This window comes from Coregonus clupeaformis, chromosome 7 (genome assembly GCF_020615455.1).
Source record: "Coregonus clupeaformis isolate EN_2021a chromosome 7, ASM2061545v1, whole genome shotgun sequence".
In the NCBI taxonomy this organism is placed as follows: Eukaryota; Metazoa; Chordata; class Actinopteri; order Salmoniformes; family Salmonidae; genus Coregonus; species Coregonus clupeaformis.
Genome location: NC_059198.1, coordinates 28,948,672 through 28,970,963, shown reverse-complemented (window position 1 = coordinate 28,970,963; position 22,292 = coordinate 28,948,672). Strand labels below are relative to the sequence as shown.

Sequence of the window (22,292 nt, the reverse complement as noted above, 5' to 3'; positions counted from 1 at the left end):
TTTTTTACGATAGCCACATTAGCAGCTAATTAGCGTTTCCTTTTTGGGGTGTAAATACATGCGAATATATTGATAAGTCACCTTGTCCTAGAGAGATTTACACGGTTATCAAAACGTCACGCCAGGGAAAGCCTACACAAAACTTCATCCCTTATTTTAAGTGTTTCTAAAAAACCCTATGGGGAAAAATGAATGGAGAAAACACAATTGGATCCATTTCCCTGTTTGACCGCTAGGTTTTATGGGTATTACGACTCAAACTGTGGTACAGGGCTCAGACTGTTTTCTTGGTTGTGGCTATGGAACATAGAGATAGGTAGAGGACTCAGCTTTATATCTGACAACAACATTCATAGGAATCCCCACCCAGTTGACTAATTTGACTACTTTAAAATGGTGGAAGCCCTCAATGGCGCTGCCCATGCTAAAATTGCCTTTTGGCCACTAGAGGCCTCTAATATTCCATCTCTGGGACACTGCAGTGGCAGTGTACATTTTCTGTCTGCACACTTCCATCTTCACTGCTTCAGGAAATCTCTGCTGCAAGTGAAGGGACGTGAATTCAGGAGTGAAATATCAATGGATAGCTTGAAACTTATAATACACTTGAGATGAACTACCGAGAACGAAGAAACAAATATGAGTTAAAACGTCAAATATCAAACGAATGGGCTGCTAAGAAACTCAAGTAAGTTGCATTCTGAAGCAATCTAGCTAGCAGTTAGCCTAATTAAGCTAACTTGCAAATGATGCCTACACTGGCAGGCTAACCCAGCTTGCTAGCTCGCTTCAGATCCTGTAGTTAGCTAACATGACATCCATTAACATTAGCCAAACATGATAGCCATGATGAACTCGCGCCATGTATGCTATAGCTGAGATTCATAGCTAACTTTACGTTTAGTAAGGATGTATCATAACCATGCTTTATTTCAAGATAGCTAGCTAGTTGAGCTGTTGTGTATGGAGCTAACTAGTTATTATTTTGCAGGGCCGCCACAATGGCTTTAAGTTTGTATGCTAATTGCTTAACAAGCTAACGTTAGTTTGTCAGTTTGCTGCATAACGTTAGTCAACTAAGTTAATTGTTATGCTAACTATTGGTTTATCTGACCTAGCTACCGATGACCAGATTTATTTTGAGATTTCACCCTATTGGATGATTTACAGCGATCTACAGTCAGCTAGTTTACATTCCACAGCAACACTGACCCAACGTTAGCTCTCTGCTAGCTAGTTAGATAGGCACACTTGCTAACGAAGTGAAGACGTCATCAATAACAATGTCACATGAGCCAAGCAGGTTTAAATGTATTAGATGGCACGCTAACTAGCTACGTGGTTTTAAAAACATATCTATTTTATTGCAAGGGAAGCAATCAAATCGAAGGGAACCACTTCTACCTAGCTAACTGTGCTAGTTGACAAATTCATGCTAGATAACATTATCTCTAGATGACTCTGAAACATGTTTTTCTGCGTTGTTACAGGTGGTGACTGAGTTTTTGTGTATCTGAGACCCCAGGCCATCCACAAGACTTGTTGAGTGGGTCAGGATGCCGATCCCTCCACCCCCCTGTGCCCCCCCTCCACCCCCTACCTTCAGCCAAGTAAGAACTTATTCTAGCATGCAAGGTGTCACCTGGATACAAAATGTGTTCCCTGTGCAATTGTGTGGATCTGAGAACCATATCAGTAGGCCTAGCTCCAAACCATGATGTAGCCTAGCTCCAGGTTAGCTCATATGAATTAGTTGTTCAACCAGCTTGACAGCTCGTAGGTCCCTTTTTCAAAGGGATTTATATATACTGGTGTTGTGAAGCTGAATTTGTTTCACCTTGTGCAGAGAGCACACTACTGAAATCTGAAATAAGCTCTCCTCGTGGCCTGTGATAGTATGTGCTATCCTCTCCCTGCCAAGCCCAACCAGAGGCTGTGTCTCAAATGGCACCCTATTCCCTTATAGTGCACTCTGGTCAAAAGTAGTGCACTATATAAGGAATAGGGTGCCATTCGGGACGTAGCCAGAGCACTTCTGGTTTATTCAAGTGATTAGCGCTGCTCGCTCAAGTAATCATCCTCTAATTTTTTACACATGAAGTAATTCACATAATGAGCAGTGGACCGACCAGGCCTCTGCAGACAGGGCTGCATAATGCTATGGATTTATGCAATGGACAACTAATTAATTACTTGATGTAAAGGACTCACAAAATAGAAATCTTATTCAAATTAATTGTGCTATAGCCCCTATCAAGAACACCTTCTACCTGGCTAATTCCCTTGCACCAACTGTGACATGGCTTTCTGCAAGCTGTTACCTGTCAGGTTATGTATAATCTCGGTTAGTTACTGGCAAGTCTATGGGCCAAATGTCCCCTCCCCATCCCAAATTGGAAAGACGCCTGTGAAATCGTGATTTGTCCAAAGCACCTGAACTAATGCTGCTTGTAATCTCACGCATCCTGTTGTATCAAAACAGATCTACTGTACTGTTAAGTGTGCTGTGTTGAGCTAACTAGAGGACAAGCGCTCTCTCTTCCCCTCGCAGGCCAACACCACCCCACCCAAGCTGAACCGAGATGAGGCCAAAGGCAGAGGAGCCCTGCTCGGTGACATCCACAAAGGGTCCAAGCTGAAGAAGGTCGGCGTGGTCAATGACAGGAGCGCACCCGTCTTAGAAAGTAAGGCCACAGCACCACTAAGGTTCACCCTTGTGTCTCAGATCTACTATTCTGGTAGTGTTTTACTAACTGATCTGATTGGATGGAAGTAAGAAGGACAGAACCGATGAGGCTAGGGTAGTGCATGGAGCACACTCACTGGGGGTCAAGGTTTATTTCACAGGAGTGAAATGGGAGATCATAAGGGTAATTATACATATAATAGGTTACTATTGTAATGTATGTCATTTAACCTTGTTTTCTTGCCTGTCCAGAGCCTAAAGGAGGTGGTGGTGGTGGTAGTAGTAATGGAGGTGGAGGAGGCTCATCAGGGTCCATTCAGCCAATGGGAGGTCTTTTCCAGGCAGGTGTGCCTAAATTACGACCAGTCGGAGGCAAGTATTTAATATCTTAACTGTTAATAGTAATGGTGTCACTAACAAAGATTCCACCCAGAAATCTGGGCTGCTGAAGGAGTGGTCTGTCAAACTGATTGTTACGGATATAGGTATCCTGTATTTGTTTTTCCTCTCCTTCAGCCCTAATCACAGGTGTCCCTTGTTTTCCTGATTGGTGGTCGTTGGGGTGTCCCACCTGTCCGACATCCGTTCGTCTGCTGATTACACTCCTCTGTATTGCACCACCTGTTTCTGGTTTTCATTACCATATCACATCACACATCCCCTGGTTTTAAAGACAGTCAGTTGTGTTTTCTGACATACTATTTTTCTCTGTGAGTATGGATACTGTGGTGTGTTATTTTTGGTGTACTCACATGTTTGCTGTCTAGTCCATATTGGACCTATGTTTTTTGTTTGTGCTTTGGAAAAGGGGTGTTTAGACAAGGTTTTCTTACGGGCCTCTTCTCCATCCAGCCTAGACTTTTAAAGCCACGGGGTTCGTAACACTGATATTGAAAAAGCAGGTTTAAAACTGGAATTTAATTCCCTTCAATTATATTTATTGCTGACAAGTTTGGGAGTAAGCTTCTTCGTCAAGGCGCTATTGCAATAGGTGAAAAATGAGCACTGGTCTTTGACTGCGTAGGTAGGGCAGCCCGTCAGGTTTCAGTGTTGTCATTGGGCAGGGCTGTAATAGATCTGACACAGGCACGGCTGAAGGAGATTTGCTGATTCACAATAATGTGTTCCCTAACCTGCACGTCTGCGTTAGTCTTACCATCTGTCAGGGAGAAAATATTCAAACATGAATTATGATTAATAAAACAACCTAATGATACATTGCTGTGCTGAGAAATGTCCTCATGTTTCTCTGTTCATGTATAAATGAATCTTCATATAAATTGCTGATGACGTGATTGTAATTTTTTTGTGCAGATGGTTCGGTTGGCAGGTCAGCCTTGACGCCTCCTGGCACGCGCCCCGCTGCTCCTCGTCCCCCCGGACCCCCTGTTCGCCAGGACAACACAGACTGCTCAGCCCAGCAGGCCTCTCCCCCGGAGCACTCCCGCTCCCAGAGGCCCTCCCTCCCCGACCTGTCCCGCCCCCTCAGCGGAGGCAGCCCTAACAGTGGCATGAAGCACAGCTCCTCCGCCCCTCCACCACCTCCCCCTTTCTCTCGCAGGGGCAACGCACCCCCTGCCCCGACTCAGAAGGTGGCACCACCCACCCCCTCCTACAACCGGGAGAAGCCCCTCCCTCCCACGCCAGGACAGAGGGGGCTTTCCCCGGTGCCGGTCCGCAACAGCGCCCCTCCTCCGCCCCCTTCTCCCAACAACAACCGCCGGCCCCCGACGTCAGGGGGCTCCTCGGCATCCTCCTCTTCCTCCTCTCTGGGTCCACCTCCTCCCCCGTACCGCCAGCCCATGACCAACGGCCCCTCCAGCCCGGTTAACGAAGCCGCCCCGGAGCTACCTCAGAGACACAACTCCCTCAGCAAGAACCCATCACCCGGACCTGGACACACTCCAACCCGTGGGCAAGCTCCACCCCCGCCGCCCTCCCCCTCCCCGCCAGGTGGACGCCCACCCCCTCCAGTCCGCGAGCCCCCCGGCAGAGGAGCAGGTATGTTCCAACTAGTGCTCTCCTTGTTCCTCTACCTGTAATGGAGCTGGGTTAGGGTCAGTTCCATTTCAAGTCCATTAAGTTCTGAAGAAGAAAAAACTAAACTAAAATGCTTTCTGCTGTTTGTGTTATGCATAGTTCAGTCACACAATTCGGTCACATTCTTGCTGTGTCTGTCACACCCCCTTAAATTTTTTTATCATCTCCTCTTGTCAATCACATGTCATAATGTGAGGCAAGCGAGGAGAGATGATTATTTATAAGTGTAGAAATGTAATCAGTGTAGAAAAAGTCCTGTGGCAAGGCGTGGCGCTACAGTCAGGAAGGTGGCGTGTCATGACAGGCCTACAGTGTGTTCCTGTTTGTCTGTATTGTGAGTGTTAGCCAGTGTGGCAGCTCTCTTTATTATTCCTTAATGACCGTTTGTCTGTACAGCTCCACCCCCGCCTGGGTTGACTCAACGAAACAGTGGTCGGGATGCCCCCCCTCCACCACCCCCCTACAGAGGTAGCCCCTCAGAGCCTCATAGCCGTGGCAAGCCCCCTCCTCCTCCCTCCCGTACCCCTGCCGGACCCCCGCCCCCTCCCCCACCTATCCGCAATGGACACACCTCCATTTCCCGCTCCTTCATAGGTGAGTCTTCTTCCCCAAACTGTATCACCTGACCTCAAATTCAGTTTCCCTCTACATTAACAACCAACTCTCATTTTGTTAGTCAATCTACTTGGGAGTCTTTTGGATTCTATAAAATGTTGCAGTCCAAGTAAGTATTGAATCTGTAAAAGAGAAGGGAAAACTGTACATCTGAGTTGGTCAAATCGATTTGAGTTGGGTAAAGGGTAAACTGACCGTATTTTTATTTAATTTGTTATATATAGTACCAGTCAAACGTTTGGACACAAGGGTTTTTCTTTATTTTCTACATTGTAGAATAATGGTGAAGACATCAAAACTATGAAATAACACATATGGAATCATGTAGTAACCAAAAAAGTGTAAAAAAATAAATAAAAATAAGAACTTTTCAAGTTTCTTCAATTGCAGTCACAAAAACCATCAAGCACTATGATGAAACTGGCTCTCATGAGGACCGCTACAGGAAAGGAAGACCCAGAGTTACCTCTGCTGCAGAGGATAAGTTCATTAGTAACTGCACCTCAGATTGCAGCCCAAATAAATGCTTCAGAGTTCAAGTAACAGACACACCTCAATATCAACGGTTCAGAAGAGACTGTGTGAATCAGGCCTTCATGGTTGAATTGCTGCAAAGAAACCACTACTAAAGGACTCCAATAAGAAGAGGCTTGCTTGGGCCAAGAAACACGAGCAATGGACATTAGACCGTGGAAATCTGTCCTTTGGTCTGATGAGTCCAAATTTGAGATTTTTGGTTCCAACTGGCGTGTCTTTGTGAGACGTAGAGTAGATGAACGGATCTCCACGTGTGGTTCCCACCATGAAGCATGGAGGAGGAGGTGTGATGGTGTGGGGGTGCTTTGCTGTGACCCTGTCTGTGATTTTAATTAGAATTCAAGGCACACTTAACCAGCATGGCTACCACAGCATTCTACACCGATACGCCATCCCATCTGGTTTGCGCTTAGTGGGACTATCATTTGTTTTTCAGCAAGAAAATGACCCAACACACCTCCAGGTTTGACCAAGAAGGAGAGCGATGGAGTGCTGCATCAGATGACCTGGCCTCCACAATCACCCGATCTCAACCCAATTGAGATGGTTTGGGATGAGTTGGACTGTGGCCTGAAGAAAAAGCAGCCAACAAGTGCTCAGCATATGTGGGAACTCCTTCAAGACTGTTGGAAAAGCATTCCAGGTGACTACCTCTTGAAGCTGGTTGAGAGAATGCCAAGAGTGTGCAAAGCTGTCATCAAGGCAAAGGGTGGCTATTTTGAAGAATCTAGAATTATATTTTGATTTAACACTTTCTTTGGTTACTACATGATTCTATATGTTATTTCATAGTTTTGATGTCTTTACTATTGTTCTACAATGTAGAAAGTAGTAAAAATAAAGAAAACCCTTGAATGAGTGGGTGTGTCCAATCTTTTGACCGGTACTAATATATATTTATTATACATTTTTTGTTTTGTGTGTGAAAACTGATGAATCTCTAGTGCTTCAGAGCACTTGATCCATGGCTCCTTCGGGTGGAACAATTGGATCAATACAAAAGAGGATTGAAAAACTCCAATCACTTCCCTACTGTTCTTTCTGTCCTCTCCTCCCACTTGACCTTCAATGGCCTTGACCACCACCCCTGACCTGTGAGCCTGAACTGTCATCTTCCTAACCTTCTCTCCCTACAGATGACTTTGAGTCCAAGTATTCGTTCCACTCTCTGGATGACTTCCCTGCTCCAGAGGAGTACCGGCACTTCACCAAGATCTACCCCAGCAAAGCCAACAGAGGTGAGGGCTCACTTATCAGTGTGACCAAACATATGTGTGTGTGTGAATATATCACAAAAGTGAGTACACCCCTCACATTTTTGTAAATATTTGAGTATATCTTTTCATGTGACAACACTGAAGAAATGACACTTTGCTACAATGTAAAGTAGTGAGTGTACAGCTTGTATAACAGTGTAAATTTGCTGTCCCCTCAAAATAACACAACACACAGCCATTAATGTCTAAACCACTGGCAACAAAAGTGAGTACACCCCTAAGTGAAAATGTCCAAATTGGGCCCAAAGTGTCAATATTTTGTGTGGCCACCATCATTTTCCAGCACTGCCTTAACCCTCTTGGGCATGGAGTTCACCAGAGCTTCACAGGTTGCCACTGGAGTCCTCTTCCACTCCTCCATGACGACATCACGGAGCTGGTGGATGTTAGAGAACTTGCACTCCTTGCCCCACAGATGCTCAATAGGGTTTAGGTCTGGAGACATGCTTGGCCAGTCCATCACCTTTACCCTCAGCTTCTTTAGCAAGGCAGTGGTCGTCTTGGAGGTGTGTTTGGGGGTCGTTATCATGTTGGAATACTGCCCTGCGGCCCAGTCTCCCGAAGGAGGGGATCATGCTCTGCTTCAGTATGTCACAGTACATGTTGACATTCATGGTTCCCTCAATGAACTGTAGCTCCCCAGTGCCGGCAGCACTCATGCAGCCCCAGACCATGACACTCCCACAACCATGCTTGACTGTAGGCAAGACACACTTGTCTTTGTACTCCTCACCTGGTTGCCGCCACACACGCTTGACACCATCTGAACCAAATACGTTTATCTTGGTCTCATCAGACCACAGGACATGGTTCCAGTAATCCATGTCCTTAGTCTGCTTGTCTTCAGCAAGCTGTTTGTGGGCTTTCTTGTGCATCATCTTTAGAAGAGGCTTCCTTCTGGGATGACAGCCATGCAGACCAATTTGATGCAGTGTGCGGCATATGGTCTGAGCACTGACAGGCTGACCCCCCCCACCCCACCCCACCCCACCCCTTCAACCTCTGCAGCAATGCTGGCAGCACTCATACATCTATTTCCTAAAGACAACCTCTGGATATGACGCTGAGCACGTGCACTCAACTTCTTTGGACGACCATGGCGAGGCCTGTTCTGAGTGGAACCTGTCCTGTTAAACCGCTGTATGGTCTTGGCCACCGTGCTGCAGCTCAGTTTCAGGGTCTTGGCAATCTTCTTATAGCCCAGGCCATCTTAATGTAGAGCAACAATTCTTTTTTTCAGATCCTCAGAGTTCTTTACCATGAGGTGCCATGTTGAACTTCCATTGACCAGTATGAGGGAGTGTGAGAGCGATGACACCAAATGTAACACACCTGCTCCCCATTCACACCTGAGACCTTGTAACACTAACGAGTCACATGACACCGGGGAGGGAAAATGGCTAATTGGGCCCAATTTGGACATTTTCACTTAGGGGTGTACTCACTTTTGCTGCCAGCGATTTAGACATTAATGGCTGTATTGAGTTATTTTGAGGGGACAGCATATTTAAACTTATACAAGCGGTACACTCACTACTTTATATTGTAGCAAAGTTTCATTTCTTCAGTGTTGTCACATGAAAAGATATACTCAAATATTTACAAAAATGTGAGGGGTGTACTCACGTTTGTGAGATACTGTGTGTATGTATATATATATATATATTCACATACATACAGTGGGGAGAACAAGTATTTGATACACTGCCGATTTTGCAGGTTTTCCTACTTACAAAGCATGTAGAGTTCTGTAATTTTTATCATAGGTACACTTCAACTGTGAGAGACGGAATCTAAAACGAAAATCACATTGTATGATTTTAAGTAATTCATTTGCATTTTATTGCATGACATAAGTATTTGATACATCAGAAAAGCAGAACTTAATATTTGGTACAGAAACCTTTGTTTGCAATTACAGAGATCATACGTTTCCTGTAGGTCTTGACCAGGTTTGCACACACTGCAGCAGGGATTTTGGCCCACTCCTCCATACAGACCTTCTCCAGATCCTTCAGGTTTCGGGGCTGTCGCTGGGCAATACGGACTTTCAGCTCCCTCCAAAGATTTTCTATTGGGTTCAGGTCTGTAGACTGGCTAGGCCACTCCAGGACCTTGAGATGCTTCTTACGGAGCCACTCCTTAGTTGCCCTGGCTGTGTGTTTCGGGTCGTTGTCATGCTGGAAGACCCAGCCACGACCCATCTTCAATGCTCTTACTGAGGGAAGGAGATTGTTGGCCAAGATCTCGCGATACATGGCCCCATCCATCCTCCCCTCAATATGGTGCAATCGTCCTGTCCCCTTTGCAGAAAAGCATCCCCAAAGAATTATGTTTCCACCTCCATGCTTCTTGGTTGGGATCGTGTTCTTGGGGTTGTACTCATCCTTCTTCTTCCTCCAAACACGGCGAGTGGCGTTTAGACCAAAAAGCTATATTTTTGTCTCATCAGACCACATGACCTTCTCCCATTCCTCCTCTGGATCATCCAGATGGTCATTGGCAAACTTCAGACGGGCCTGGACATGCGCTTGCTTGAGCAGGGGGACCTTGCGTGCGCTGCAGGATTTTAATCCATGACGGCATAGTGTGTTACTAATGGTTTTCTTTGAGACTGCTCTCTTCAGGTCATTGACCAGGTCCTGCCGTGTAGTTCTGGGCTGATCCCTCACCTTCCTCATGATCATTGATGCCCCACGAGGTGAGATCTTGCATGGAGCCCCAGACCGAGGGTGATTGGCGGTCATCTTGAACTTCTTCCATTTTCTAATAATTGCGCCAACAGTTGTTGCCTTCTCACCAAGCTGCTTGCCTATTGTCCTGTAGCCCATCCCAGCCTTGTGCAGGTCTACAATTTTATCCCTGATGTCCTTACACAGCTTTCTGGTCTTGGCCATTGTGGAGAGGTTGGAGTCTGTTTGATTGAGTGTGTGGACAGGTGTCTTTTATACAGGTAACGAGTTCAAACAGGTGCAGTTAATACAGGTAATGAGTGGAGAACAGGAGGGCTTCTTAAAGAAAAACTAACAGGTCTGTGAGAGCTGGAATTCTTACTGGTTGGTAGGTGATCAAATACTTATGTCATGCAATAAAATGCAAATGAATTACTTAAAAATCATACAATGTGATTTTCTGGATTTTTGTTTTAGATTATGTCTCTCACAGTTGAAGTGTACCTATGATAAAAATTACAGACCTCTACATGCTTTGTAAGTAGGAAAACCTGCAAAATCGGCAGTGTATCAAATACTTGTTCTCCCCACTGTATATGTGTGTGTGTAATGTACACACAGATTTTCTGGTGCAGAGTACAAAAATATTTACATGAAAGGAAAATCAATATTTTCCCATAGGCCTATAGTTTATTGTAAAAGCTTTTGGTTTGACTGTGTTTCTTTGACAGTGATGAGGGGAGCTCCTCCTGCACCACCCGTGGGAAGGTGAACACTGTGAGACCACGTCACTTCTACTGTACAGGAGACAAGGGTTATATATATATTACACACTGTACTTTATCACATAGAGCCTACAGCATATAACATATACCTACATGCTTCTCATTTGACAACATTCCATTTCACTTACACTCCATAACCATTCACTCACACCCTCACCCTTGAAAATGGCCCAGCAAGACCTGTTGGGTTTAGGGAGGATAACGGAAAGCTTGGAAAATGAAAAATAAGAATATACATTGTAAGCATTGCATTCCTCCTCTGAAGGAAATGAAAGAACTGGAAGAAGTTCTACAGTAAGGTCTTTATTTTTGCTATGGCAGTCTCACTCCATTTGAAGGTGGAGTTGGCAGCTTACTTATGCCATTCCCAAGCCTGTGTCCGCTTGGGTGAACTTGCCCTGTTTTTTTCACAGACGAAGGCAGACTTACCCATTGATCGTTTTTCCAGGCTCTTGTGTGTGTGGATGGGGAACACTTTGACATTTATCTCCATACCACACACTGTTGCGATTGTCAAAATGGACATTTTTTTTCCTCCGCGTCATCAGAGTATGCTCTGTGAGAGCCCACATCACCATGAAATGGGAGAACACCAGTCAGTCCTCTACCTGTAAGGAGAAACACCAGTGACTCTACAGCCTGGTTAGAAGTGTCTGAAGGTGATTGACTTTTGTGGACCACTGCACCCCTTGCTGATGGAGGGAACTGCTACTGTTTGAAAGTTCTCTCAGGTATACGTTTGCGGGACAGAGAACTCTGTTTGCTGGAGATAATGATGATTATGTTGGAAAGGCATTATTAGATAAGAGGTTCTCTCCAAAAGTGCCAACTGAGTCGGAACTGAACTGGGAACAGCCCATATCTCCCATCCTGTTTCCCTGCTGCAAGGCTGTCGTGGTTTCTCTAATGAATGGTTGGAATGATGGACTGACAAAAACAACAGTTCCATATGTTCTCAGTGATAGTTGGCAGTAATCAACACCTGTGACGCTCTTTGGTTTGTGAAAAAGTCTTCCTATTTAGAATGATGATGCACATGTATGGGATCTTGCAGCAAGGAATCTCCCTCCCTACTCAGAATGACTAACCAGATAGATGCATGTTGTATTTTTTTCAGTTTGTCTGTCTTGACAAAATGCATGAGGGAGAGCTTGTTAGTTGTCCTAAATGCAAAGCAGACAGAAGTATTATGCCTTTAACACTAGTCGGGGTCACTGAAACCATTTCACGACAACTAACTCATACAAACACTACAACCCCATTCATTAGCTTAAAAATGACGGCGCTTTTAAAATGCATTGCATGCTACAGGATGCTGAACCAGTACATTGACACTAAAATACTCAACCTAAACCCAGGCAATAAGTCAGAAGCAGTCCAAGAGTTTATTGTTCAAAATTGATAGAAGAAAATTATGTTGAGGGGTAAATAAATGTATGCTTTCAAATACAAACCTTATCATGCAGAGTTCATATTATGAACTCGGCAGGATAAGGTTTGTTGATACCCACAATAGCCACGTGGTGGCAGTATTTGATGTTTTTCCATAGGGAGACATGGTACCTATATGCTTGTGATGCAGTGCCCCTTCAATTAGTCTTTTTTTTTTTAAACAGTTGTGTATTATGGATTTGGCCAATGTTGAGCGAGAGGGCAGTACAGACCTGTATGTCTGTGTACCAATTTTGAGATCTTCTGCTGAGGGTTGAATGGACAAACTAATGATAACAGCCATATTGTTCAACTCATAGTTCTCTACATTCTGTATTTGAATGAAATAATCAACTTAATTTCTGTAATGTGGTCTTTACATTTCTTTGCTTAATGCTCTTGTGACCACAAGCCTGAAACAAATGCACGTTGTTACACAAGGGGGTGAACCTTTTAAGGCTGGTACCTGTAATTGGTTCCTACTGTTTGTGTTGTGTGGGGTTAGTCTTATTCCTCACTGTAAAATGGCCCTCACTGTTCTCTTTTTATTTCAACCCTTTGCTGGTCTTTTGCCTTATTATACGCATTCGCTGTAAGAGTCAATTCAGGATTTGTAAAAAAGAAAGGAAAGCTAATCATTAAATGTATACACCTCATGGCTAATACGGTAGTCATAGCTATTGTTCTACTTTCAATATGTATAAAGCTTGTAATATAGTGAATAAAACGGGGATAGATAATGGCAGGCTTTTGTCAGAAACCAGTGACAAACTGTTAGTCTTTCCATATATCTTTTTCTCTTGCCTTCTGTCACCCTTTAGATATTCCCTCTCTGTGTCACAGAGGGCCTGTGTGGCCATTCAACAGGAGCAGTATGTACTCACATTGAGAGAACCTCCTTGTTCATGTCTTCTCATCCCCCATTCCATACTTAGCTTAATCCAAGCCCTGGTTCCTTCTGTACATTTCACCCTTCTGCATCAGACATGTTGTACCAATTCAATAAAAATGTCAGTGATGGGGGGAGGGAGTCAATGTCCTGTCTTTATCTGTTATCTGTCTAGTCCCTTGTCATCTGTTATTAGTGACATTATGCAATAATGTGCCACAGGTTTTGGTTAAAGGGATAGTTCACCCACATTACAAATTACATATTGGTTTTCTTTTCTTTTAGGGGGTAGATCAACTTTAATATTGGAGATGGCTTGATGGAAGCTACAATGTAATTGTCTGCATCACTTCCAATTCCCCATATATTTCTTTGTGTGTATGTACAGTACCAGTCCAGTTTGGACACACCTACTCATTCAAGGGTTTTTCATTATTTTTTACTATTTTCTACATTGTAGAATAATCGTGAAGACATCAAAACCATGAAATAACACATGGAATCATGTAGTAACCAAAAAAAGAGTTAAACAATATATATTTTATTTGAGTTTCTTCAAAGTAGCCACCCTCTGCCTTGATGACAGCGTTGCACACTCTTGGCATTCTCTCAACCAGCTTCATGAGGTAGTCACCTGGAATGCGTTACAATTAATAGGTGCGCCTTGTTAATTTGTGGAATTTCTTTCCTTTTTAATGCATTTGAGCCAATGAGTTGTGTTGTGACAAGGTAGGGGTGGTATACAGAAGATAGCCCTATTTGGTAAAAGACCAAGTCTATTATGGCAAAACAGCTCAAATAAGCAAAGAGAAATGACAGTCTATCATTACTTTAAGACATGAAGGTCAGTCAATCTGGAAAATTTCAAGAACTTTGAACGTTTCTTCAAGTGCAGTCGCAAAAACCATCAAGCACTATGATGAAACTGGCTCTCATGAGGACCGCCACAGGAAAGGAAGACCCAGAGTTACCTCTGCTGCAAAGGATAAGTTCATTAGTTACCAGCTTCAGATATTGCAGCCCAAATAAATGCTTCACATAGTTCAAGTAACAGACACATCTGAACATCAACTGTTCAGAGGAGACTGCGTGAATCAGGCCTTCATGGTCGAATTGCTGCAAAGAAACCACTACTAAAGGACACCAATAAGAAGAAGAGACTTGCTTTGGCCAAGAAACACAAGCAATGGACCGGTGGAAATGTGTCCTTTGGTCTGATGAGTCCAAATTTGAGATTTTGGTTCCAACCGCTGTGTCTTTGGTGGTGTGGGAGTGCTTTGCTGGTGACACTGTCGTGATTTATTTAGAATTCAAGGCACACTTAACCAGCATGGCTACCACAGCATTCTGCAGCGATACGCCATCCCATCTGGTTTGTGCTTAGTGGGACTATCATTTGTTTTTCAACAGGACAATGACCCAACACACCACCAGGCTGTGTAAGGGCTATTAGACCAAGAAGGAGAGTGATAGAGTACTGCATCAGATGACCTGGCCTCCACAATCCCCAGCCCTCAACCAAATTGAGATGGTTTGGGATGAGTTGGACCGCAGAGTGAATGAAAAGCAGCCAACAAGTGCTCAGCATATGTGGGAACTCCTTCAAGACCGTTGGAAAAGCATTCCAGGTGAAGCTGGTTGAGAGAATGGCAAGCGTGTGCAAAGCTGTCGTCAAGGCAAAGGGTGGCTACTTTGAAGAATCTCAAATATAAAGTATATTTTGATTTGTTTAACACTTTTTGGTTACTACATGATTCCATATGTGTTATTTCATAGCTTTGATGTCTTCACTATTATTCTACAATATACAAGAAAAACCCTGAAATGAGTGTGTGTGTCCAAACTTTTGACTGGTAATGTATACAGTGAGGGAAAAAAGTATTTGATCCCCTGCTGATTTTGTACGTTTGCCCACTGACAAAGAAATGATCAGTCTATAATTTTAATGGTAGGTTTATTTGAACAGTGAGAGACAGAATAACAACAACAAAATCCAGAAAAACGCATGTCAAAAATTTTATAAATTGATTTGCATTTTAATGAGGGAAATAAGTATTTGACCCCTCTGCAAAACATGACTTAGTTCTTGGTGGCAAAACCCTTGTTGGCAATCACAGAGGTCAGACGTTTCTTGTAGTTGGCCACCAGGTTTGCACACATCTCAGGAGGGATTTTGTCCCACTCCTCTTTGCAGATCTTCTCCAAGTCATTAAGGTTTCGAGGCTGACGTTTGGCAACTCAAACCTTCAGCTCCCTCCACAGATTTTCTATGGGATTAAGGTCTGGAGACTGACTAGGCCACTCCAGGACCTTAATGTGCTTCTTCTTGAGCCACTCCTTTGTTGCCTTGGCCATGTGTTTTGGGTCATTTTCATGCTGGAATACCCATCCACAACCCATTTTCAATGCCCTGGCTGAGGGAAGGAGGTTCTCACCCAAGATTTGACGGTACATGGCCCCGTCCATCGTCCCTTTGATGCGGTGAAGTTGTCCTGTCCCCTTAGCAAAAAACACCCCCAAAGCATAATGTTTCCACCTCCATGTTTGACGGTGGGGATGGCGTTCTTGGGGTCATAGGCAGCATTCCTCCTCCTCCAAACACGGTGAGTTGAGTTGATGCCAAAGAGCTCGATTTTGGTCTCATCTGACCACAACACTTTCACCCAGTTCTCCTCTGAATCATTCAGATATTCATTGGCAAACTTCAGACGGGCATGTATATGTGCTTTCTTGAGCAGGGGGACCTTGCGGGCGCTGCAGGATTTCAGTCCTTCACGGCGTAGTGTGTTACCAATTGTTTTCTTGGTGACTATGGTCCCAGCTGCCTTGAGATGATTGACAAGATCCTCCTGTGTAATTCTGGGCTGATTCCTCACCGTTCTCATGATCATTGCAACTCCACGAGACATTGCTGATGGCCTCTGGAACTGCCGTTCTGCCGCCAACAAGGCTGACTTCATCCCAGCCTATGCTACCCTCCAGTCCCTCGACTTCCTGGCGCTGACGGAAACATGGATTACCACTGAAAACACTGCTACTCCTACTGCTCTCTCCTCGTCTGACCATGTGTTCTCGCATACCCCGAGAGCATCTGGTCAGAGGGGTGGTGGCACAGGAATCCTCATCTCTCCCAAGTGGTCATTCTCAATTTTTCCCCCTAACCCATCTGTCTATCTCCTCATTTGAATTCCACGCTGTCACAGTCACTAGCCCATTTAAGCTTAATATCCTTGTCATCTATCGCCCTCCAGGTTCCCTTGGAGAGTTCATCAATGAGCTTGACGCCTTGATAAGTTCCTTTCCTGAGGATGGCTCACCCTTCACAGTTTTGGGGGATTTCAACCTCCCTACGTCTACATTTGACTCATTTCTCTCTGCCTCCTTCTTTCCACTCCTCTCCTCTTTTGACCTCACCCTCTCACCATCCCCCCCCACTCACAAGGCAGGCAATACGCTTGACTTCATCTTTACTAGATGTTGCTCTTCTACTAATCTCACTGCAACTCCCCTCCATGTCTCCGACCACTACTTTGTATCCTTTTCTCTCTCGCTCTCCTCCAACACTACTCACTCTGCCCCTACACAGATGGTAGCGCGCCGCCGCAACCCTTCGCTCTCTCTCTCCCACTACTCTCTCCTCTTCCATCCTATCATCTCTTCCCTCTGCTCAATCCTTCTCCCTCCAATCTCCTGATTCTGCCTCCTCAACCCTCCTCTCCTCCCTTTCTGCATCCTTTGACTCCCTGTGTCCCCTATCCTCCCGGCCGGCTCGGTCCTCCCCTCCAGCTCCGTGGCTTGATGACTCATTGCGAGCTCACAGAACAGAGCTCCGGGCAGCTGAGCGGAAATGGAAGAAAACTAAACTCCCTGCCGACCTGGCATCTTTTTCCTCCCTCCTCTCTACATTTTCTTCATCTGTTTCTGCTGCTAAGGCCACTTTCTACCACTCTAAATTCCAAGCATCTGCCTCTAACCCTAGGAAGCTCTTTGCCACATTCTCCTCACTGCTGAATCCCCCCCTCCCTCTCTGTGGATGACTTTGTCAACCACTTTGAAAAGAAGGTTGACGACATCCGATCCTCGTTTGTTAAGTCTAATGACACTGCTGGTCCTGCTCACACTGCCCTACCCTATGCTTTGACTTCTTTCTCCCCTCTCTCTCCAGATAAAATCTTGCGACTAGTGACTGCAGGCCGCCCAACAACCTGCCCGCTTGACCCCATCCCCTCCTCTCTTCTCCAGACCATCTCCGGTGACCTTCTCCCCTACCTCACCTCACTGATCAACTCATCCTTGACCGCTGGCTATGTCCCTTCCGTCTTCAAGAGAGCGAGAGTTGCACCCCTTCTCAAAAAACCAACACTCGATCCCACTGATGTCAACAACTACAGACCAGTATCCCTTCTTTCTTTTCTTTCCAAAACTATTGAGCGTGCCGTCTTTAGCCAACTCTCTTGCTATCTCTCTCAGAATGACCTTCTTGATCCAAACCAGTCAGGTTTCAGGACTGGTCATTCAACTGAGACTGCTCTTCTCTGTGTCACGGAGGCTCTCCGCACTGCTAAAGCTAACTCTCTCTCCTCTGCTCTTGTCCTTCTAGACCTGTCTGCTGCCTTTGATACAGTGAACCATCAGATCCTCCTCTCCACCCTCTCCGAGCTGGGCATCTCCGGCGCGGCTCACTCCTGGATTGCGTCCTACCTGACCGGTCGCTCCTACCAAGTGGCGTGGCGAAGCTGTCTCCGCACCACGTGCTCTCACCACTGGTGTCCCCAGGGCTCAGTTCTAGGCCCTCTCCTTTTCTCCCTATACACCAAGTCACTTGGCTCTGTCATATCCTCACATGGCCTCTCCTATCATTGCTACGCTGACGATACACAACTAATCTTCTCCTTTCCCCCTTCTGATAACCAGGTGGCGAATCGCATCTCTGCATGTCTGGCCGACATATCAGTATGGATGACGGATCACCACCTCAAGCTGAACCCTGGCAAGACGGAGCTGCTCTTCCTCCCGGGGAAGGACTGCCCGTTCCATGATCTCGCCATCACGGTTGACAACTCCGTTGTGTCCTCCTCCCAGAGTGCGAAGAGCCTTGGCGTGACCCTGGACAACACCCTGTCGTTCTCCGCTAACATCAAGGCGGTGACCCGATCCTGCAGGTTCATGCTCTACAACATTCGGAGAGTACGACCCTGCCTTACACAGGAAGCGGCACAGGTCCTAATCCAGGCACTTGTCATCTCCCGTCTGGATTACTGCAACTCGCTGTTGGCTGGGCTCCCTGCCTGTGCCATTAAACCCCTACAACTCATCCAGAATGCCGCAGCCCGTCTGGTGTTCAACCTTCCCAAGTTCTCTCACGTCACCCCCCTCCTCCGCACACTCCACTGGCTTCCAGTTGAAGCTCGCATCCGTTACAAGACCATGGTGCTTGCCTATGGAGCAGTGAGGGGAACGGCACCTCCGTACCTTCAGGCTCTGATCAGTCCCTACACCCAAACGAGGGCATTGCGTTCATCCACCTCTGGCCTGCTGGCTCCCCTTCCTCTGCGGAAGCATAGTTCCCGCTCAGCCCAGTCAAAACTGTTCGCTGCTCTGGCACCCCAATGGTGGAACAAGCTCCCTCACGACGCCAGGACAGCGGAGTCACTCACCACCTTCCGGAGACATTTGAAACCCCACCTCTTTAAGGAACACCTGGGATACGATAAAGTAATCCTTCTACCCCTCCCCCCCCAAAAAAATAAAAAAAATAAAATTATAATTGTAAAGTGGTTATCCCACTGGCTATAGGGTGAATGCACCAATTTGTAGTCGCTCTGGATAAGAGCGTCTGCTAAATGACGTAAATGTGCCCTTGAGCAAGGCACTTAACCCTAATTGCTCCTGTAAGTCGCTCTGGATAAGAGCGTCTGCTAAATGACTAAAATGTAAATGTAATGTCTTGCATGGAGCCCCAGGCCGAGGGAGATTGACAGTCATTTTGTGTTTCCTCCATTTGCGAATAATCGCACCAACTGTTGTCACCTTCTCACCAAGCTGCTTGGCGATGGTCTTGTAGCCCATTCAAGCCTTGTGTAGGTCTACAATCTTGTCCCTGACATCCTTGGAGAGCTCTTTGGTCTTGGCCATGGTGGAGAGTTTGGAATCTGATTGATTGATTGCTTCTGTGGACAGGTGTCTTTTATACAGGTAACAAACTGCTATTAGGAGCACTCCCTTTAAGAGTGTGCTCCTAATCTCAGCTCGTTACCTGTATAAAAGACACCTTGGAGCCAGAAATCTTTCTGATTGAGAGGGGGTCAAATACTTATTTTCCTCATTAAAATGCAAATCAATTGATAACATTTTTGACATGCTTTTTTTCTGGATTTTTTTGATGTTATTCTGTCTCTCACTGTTCAAATAAACCTACCATTAAAATTATAGACTGATCATTTCTTTGTCAGTGGGCAAACGAACAAAACAGCAGGGGATCAAATACTTTTTTCCCTCACTGTATATCCTAAATTGGACAATTCAATGTTTTGAATCCAGAGTCATTTTGTGTATCAGCTCATAAACCATGTGCCATGGAACTATTTTGCAATCTATATGGCACAGCTGTAAATTTTTTGGTCCTTAAATTAAACTGGTATACTTTTTTATTTATCACAATTTTCTTTAACCAATCTTGGTCTTTAATGCAGGGCCGACAGACAAGTTCCTTACGTTTTCCCCCTTCGCACTTGCCTTTTCCATTTTTGCAGTAATGCTGCAATTAGTTGGTTGTAATTTTGGGTAGAGCAGACATTTCCATATACACTGCTCAAAAAAATAAAGAGAACACTTAAACAACACAATGTAACTCCAAGTCAATCACACTTCTGTGAAATCAAACTGTCCACTTAGGAAGCAACACTGATTGACAATACATTTCACATGCTGTTGTGCAAATGGAATAGACAACAGATGGAAATTATAGGCAATTAGCAAGACACCCCCAATAAAGGACTGGTTTCGCAGGTGGTGACCACAGACCACTTCTCAGTTCCTATGCTTCCTGGCTGATGTTTTGGTCACTTTTGAATGCTGGCGGTGCTTTCACTCTAGTGGTAGCATGAAACGGAGTCTACAACCCACACAAGTGGCTCAGGTAGTGCAGCTCATCCAGGATGGCACATCAATGTGAGCTGTGGCAAGAAGGTTTGCTTTGTCTGTCAGCGTAGTGTCCAGAGCATGGAGGCGCTACCAGGAGACAGGCCAGTACATCAGGAGACGTGGAGGAGGCCGTAGGTGGGCAACAACCCAGCAGCAGGACTGCTACCTCCGCCTTTGTGCAAGGAGGAGCAGGAGGAGCACTGCCAGAGCCCTGCAAAATGACCTCCAGCAGGCCACAAATGTGCATGTGTCTGCTCAAATGGTCAGAAACAGACTCCATGAGGGTGGTATGAGGGCCCGACGTCCACAGGTGGGGGTTGTGCTTACAGCCCAACACCGTGCAGGACTTTTGGCATTTGCCAGAGAACACCAAGATTGGCAAATTCGCCACTGGCGCCCTGTGCTCTTCACAGATGAAAGCAGGTTCACACTGAGCACATGTGACAGACGTGACAGTCTGGAGATGCCGTGGAGAACAACATCCTCCAGCATGACCGGTTTGGCGGTGGGTCAGTCATGGTGTGGGGTGGCATTTCTTTGGTGGGGCCGCACAGCCCTCCATGTGCTCGCCAGAGGTAGCCTGACTGCCATTAGGTACCGAGATGAGATCCTCAGACCCCTTGTGAGACCATATGCTGGTGCGGTTGGCCCTGGGTTCCTCCTAATGCAAGACAATGCTAGACCTCATGTGGCTGGAGTGTGTCAGCAGTTCCTGCAAGAGGAAGGCATTGATGCTATGGACTGGCCCGCCCGTTCCCCAGACCTGAATCCAATTGAGCACATCTGGGACATCATGTCTCGCTCCATCCACCAACGCCACGTTGCACCACAGACTGTCCAGGAGTTGGCGGATGCTTTAGTCCAGGTCTGGGAGGAGATCCCTCAGGAGACCATCCGCCACCTCATCAGGAGCATGCCCAGGCGTTGTAGGGAGGTCATACAGGCACGTGGAGGCCACACACACTACTGAGCCTCATTTTGACTTGTTTTAAGGACATTACATCAAAGTTGGATCAGCCTGTAGTGTGGTTTTCCACTTTAATTTTGAGGGTGACTCCAAATCCAGACCTCCATGGGTTGATAAATTTGATTTCCATTGATAATTTTTGTGTGATTTTGTTGTCAGCACATTCAACTATGTAAAGAAAAAAGTATTTAATAAGATTATTTCATTCATTCAGATCCAGGATGTATTATTTTAGTGTTCCCTTTATTTTTTTGAGCAGTGTATATATGAGTTTAACCATAATATTTGTTGTATTATTTGTTCTGCCTTTTCTCATGAATTAAGCTGAAATTGCAACCAACTTTCTATGGCTTGTTTAAAAAATAGTGATATTTTGGAGATTGTTTCATTTTCAAATAACCGAAAGTGAGAGGTTATAATCTGAATAAAGGGGAAAGGCTATTCTTGAGCAAGGGGTGAGACATTTTTACTAATCTGCTAGAGAACCAGTTCAGATCTAAGTATATATATACCTTTTGTATGACTGAAGCCTTTAGTGAGAGGTCTAATGATTTTAATATTTAATCAATTCTGCCCTCCGAATTCATATTCATTATATAATTAGGCCCGTTTAATTTGTCTGGCTTGCCATTCCAAATAAAATGACATTTTTGGTTCATATAATAAAAGAAAAACTGGTCGCTAGGTGTAGGCAAGGCCATAAGCAAATAGGTAAACTGGAAAATGACTAAAGAGTTAATCAGGATGATTTTTCCACAAATAGACAAGTATTTTCCTTTCAATGGTAGCAAGATCTTATCTATTTTTGCTAACTTTCTATTAAAATGTGTTGTAGTGAGATTATTTATTTCGGGATATGAATACAGAGTATGTCCACATCATCGTCAGATCATTTTATTGGTAAGCTACATGGTAATGTAAAAGTTCAATTTTTTAGTGATCCAATACATAATATAGTACACGTATCATAATTTGGTTGTAATACAGAGAGGTTAGAAAAATTATCTAAATCCTCTATGAGGCTGTGGAGGGATCCAAATTGTGAAAATATTTTTTGTTGTATTTTACCCCCTTTTTCGATTTTGTCTCATCGCTGCAACTCCCCAATGTGCTCGGGAGGCGAAGGTCGAGTCATGCGTCCTCAGAAACATGACCCGCCAAACCGTGCTTCTTAACACCCGCCAGCGAGAATGACATAAGAAAGTAGTCAACACGACTAGCTTGATTGAGCCTCCGCCATGTACAGTTGA

General features: G+C 45.1%; 1 protein-coding gene across 1 annotated transcript; it reads left to right on the top strand.

The window, feature by feature from the left end:
- Positions 1-515: 515 nt before the first annotated feature.
- LOC121569655 (WAS/WASL-interacting protein family member 2-like) lies at positions 516-12,856 on the top strand. Its single transcript, XM_045221306.1, has 8 exons — positions 516-688; positions 1,491-1,610; positions 2,552-2,684; positions 2,939-3,058; positions 4,001-4,687; positions 5,123-5,320; positions 7,015-7,116; positions 10,559-12,856. Exons 2-8 carry the CDS (start codon positions 1,557-1,559, stop codon positions 10,597-10,599), a joined length of 1,335 nt encoding a protein of 444 aa, XP_045077241.1. The 5' UTR covers positions 516-688; positions 1,491-1,556; the 3' UTR covers positions 10,600-12,856.
- The last annotated feature ends 9,436 nt before the right edge of the window (positions 12,857-22,292 follow it).

Bases quoted from the DNA above. Each gene is read 5' to 3' on its own strand.
- LOC121569655 (XM_045221306.1), top strand. From the start codon at position 1,557: ATGCCGATCCCTCCACCCCCCTGTGCCCCCCCTCCACCCCCTACCTTC. The intron at 1,611-2,551 runs GTAAGAACTTAT...TTCCCCTCGCAG, and splicing joins CACCCCCTACCTTCAGCCAA to GCCAACACCACCCCACCCAA. The intron at 3,059-4,000 runs GCAAGTATTTAA...TTTTTTGTGCAG, and splicing joins TAAATTACGACCAGTCGGAG to ATGGTTCGGTTGGCAGGTCA.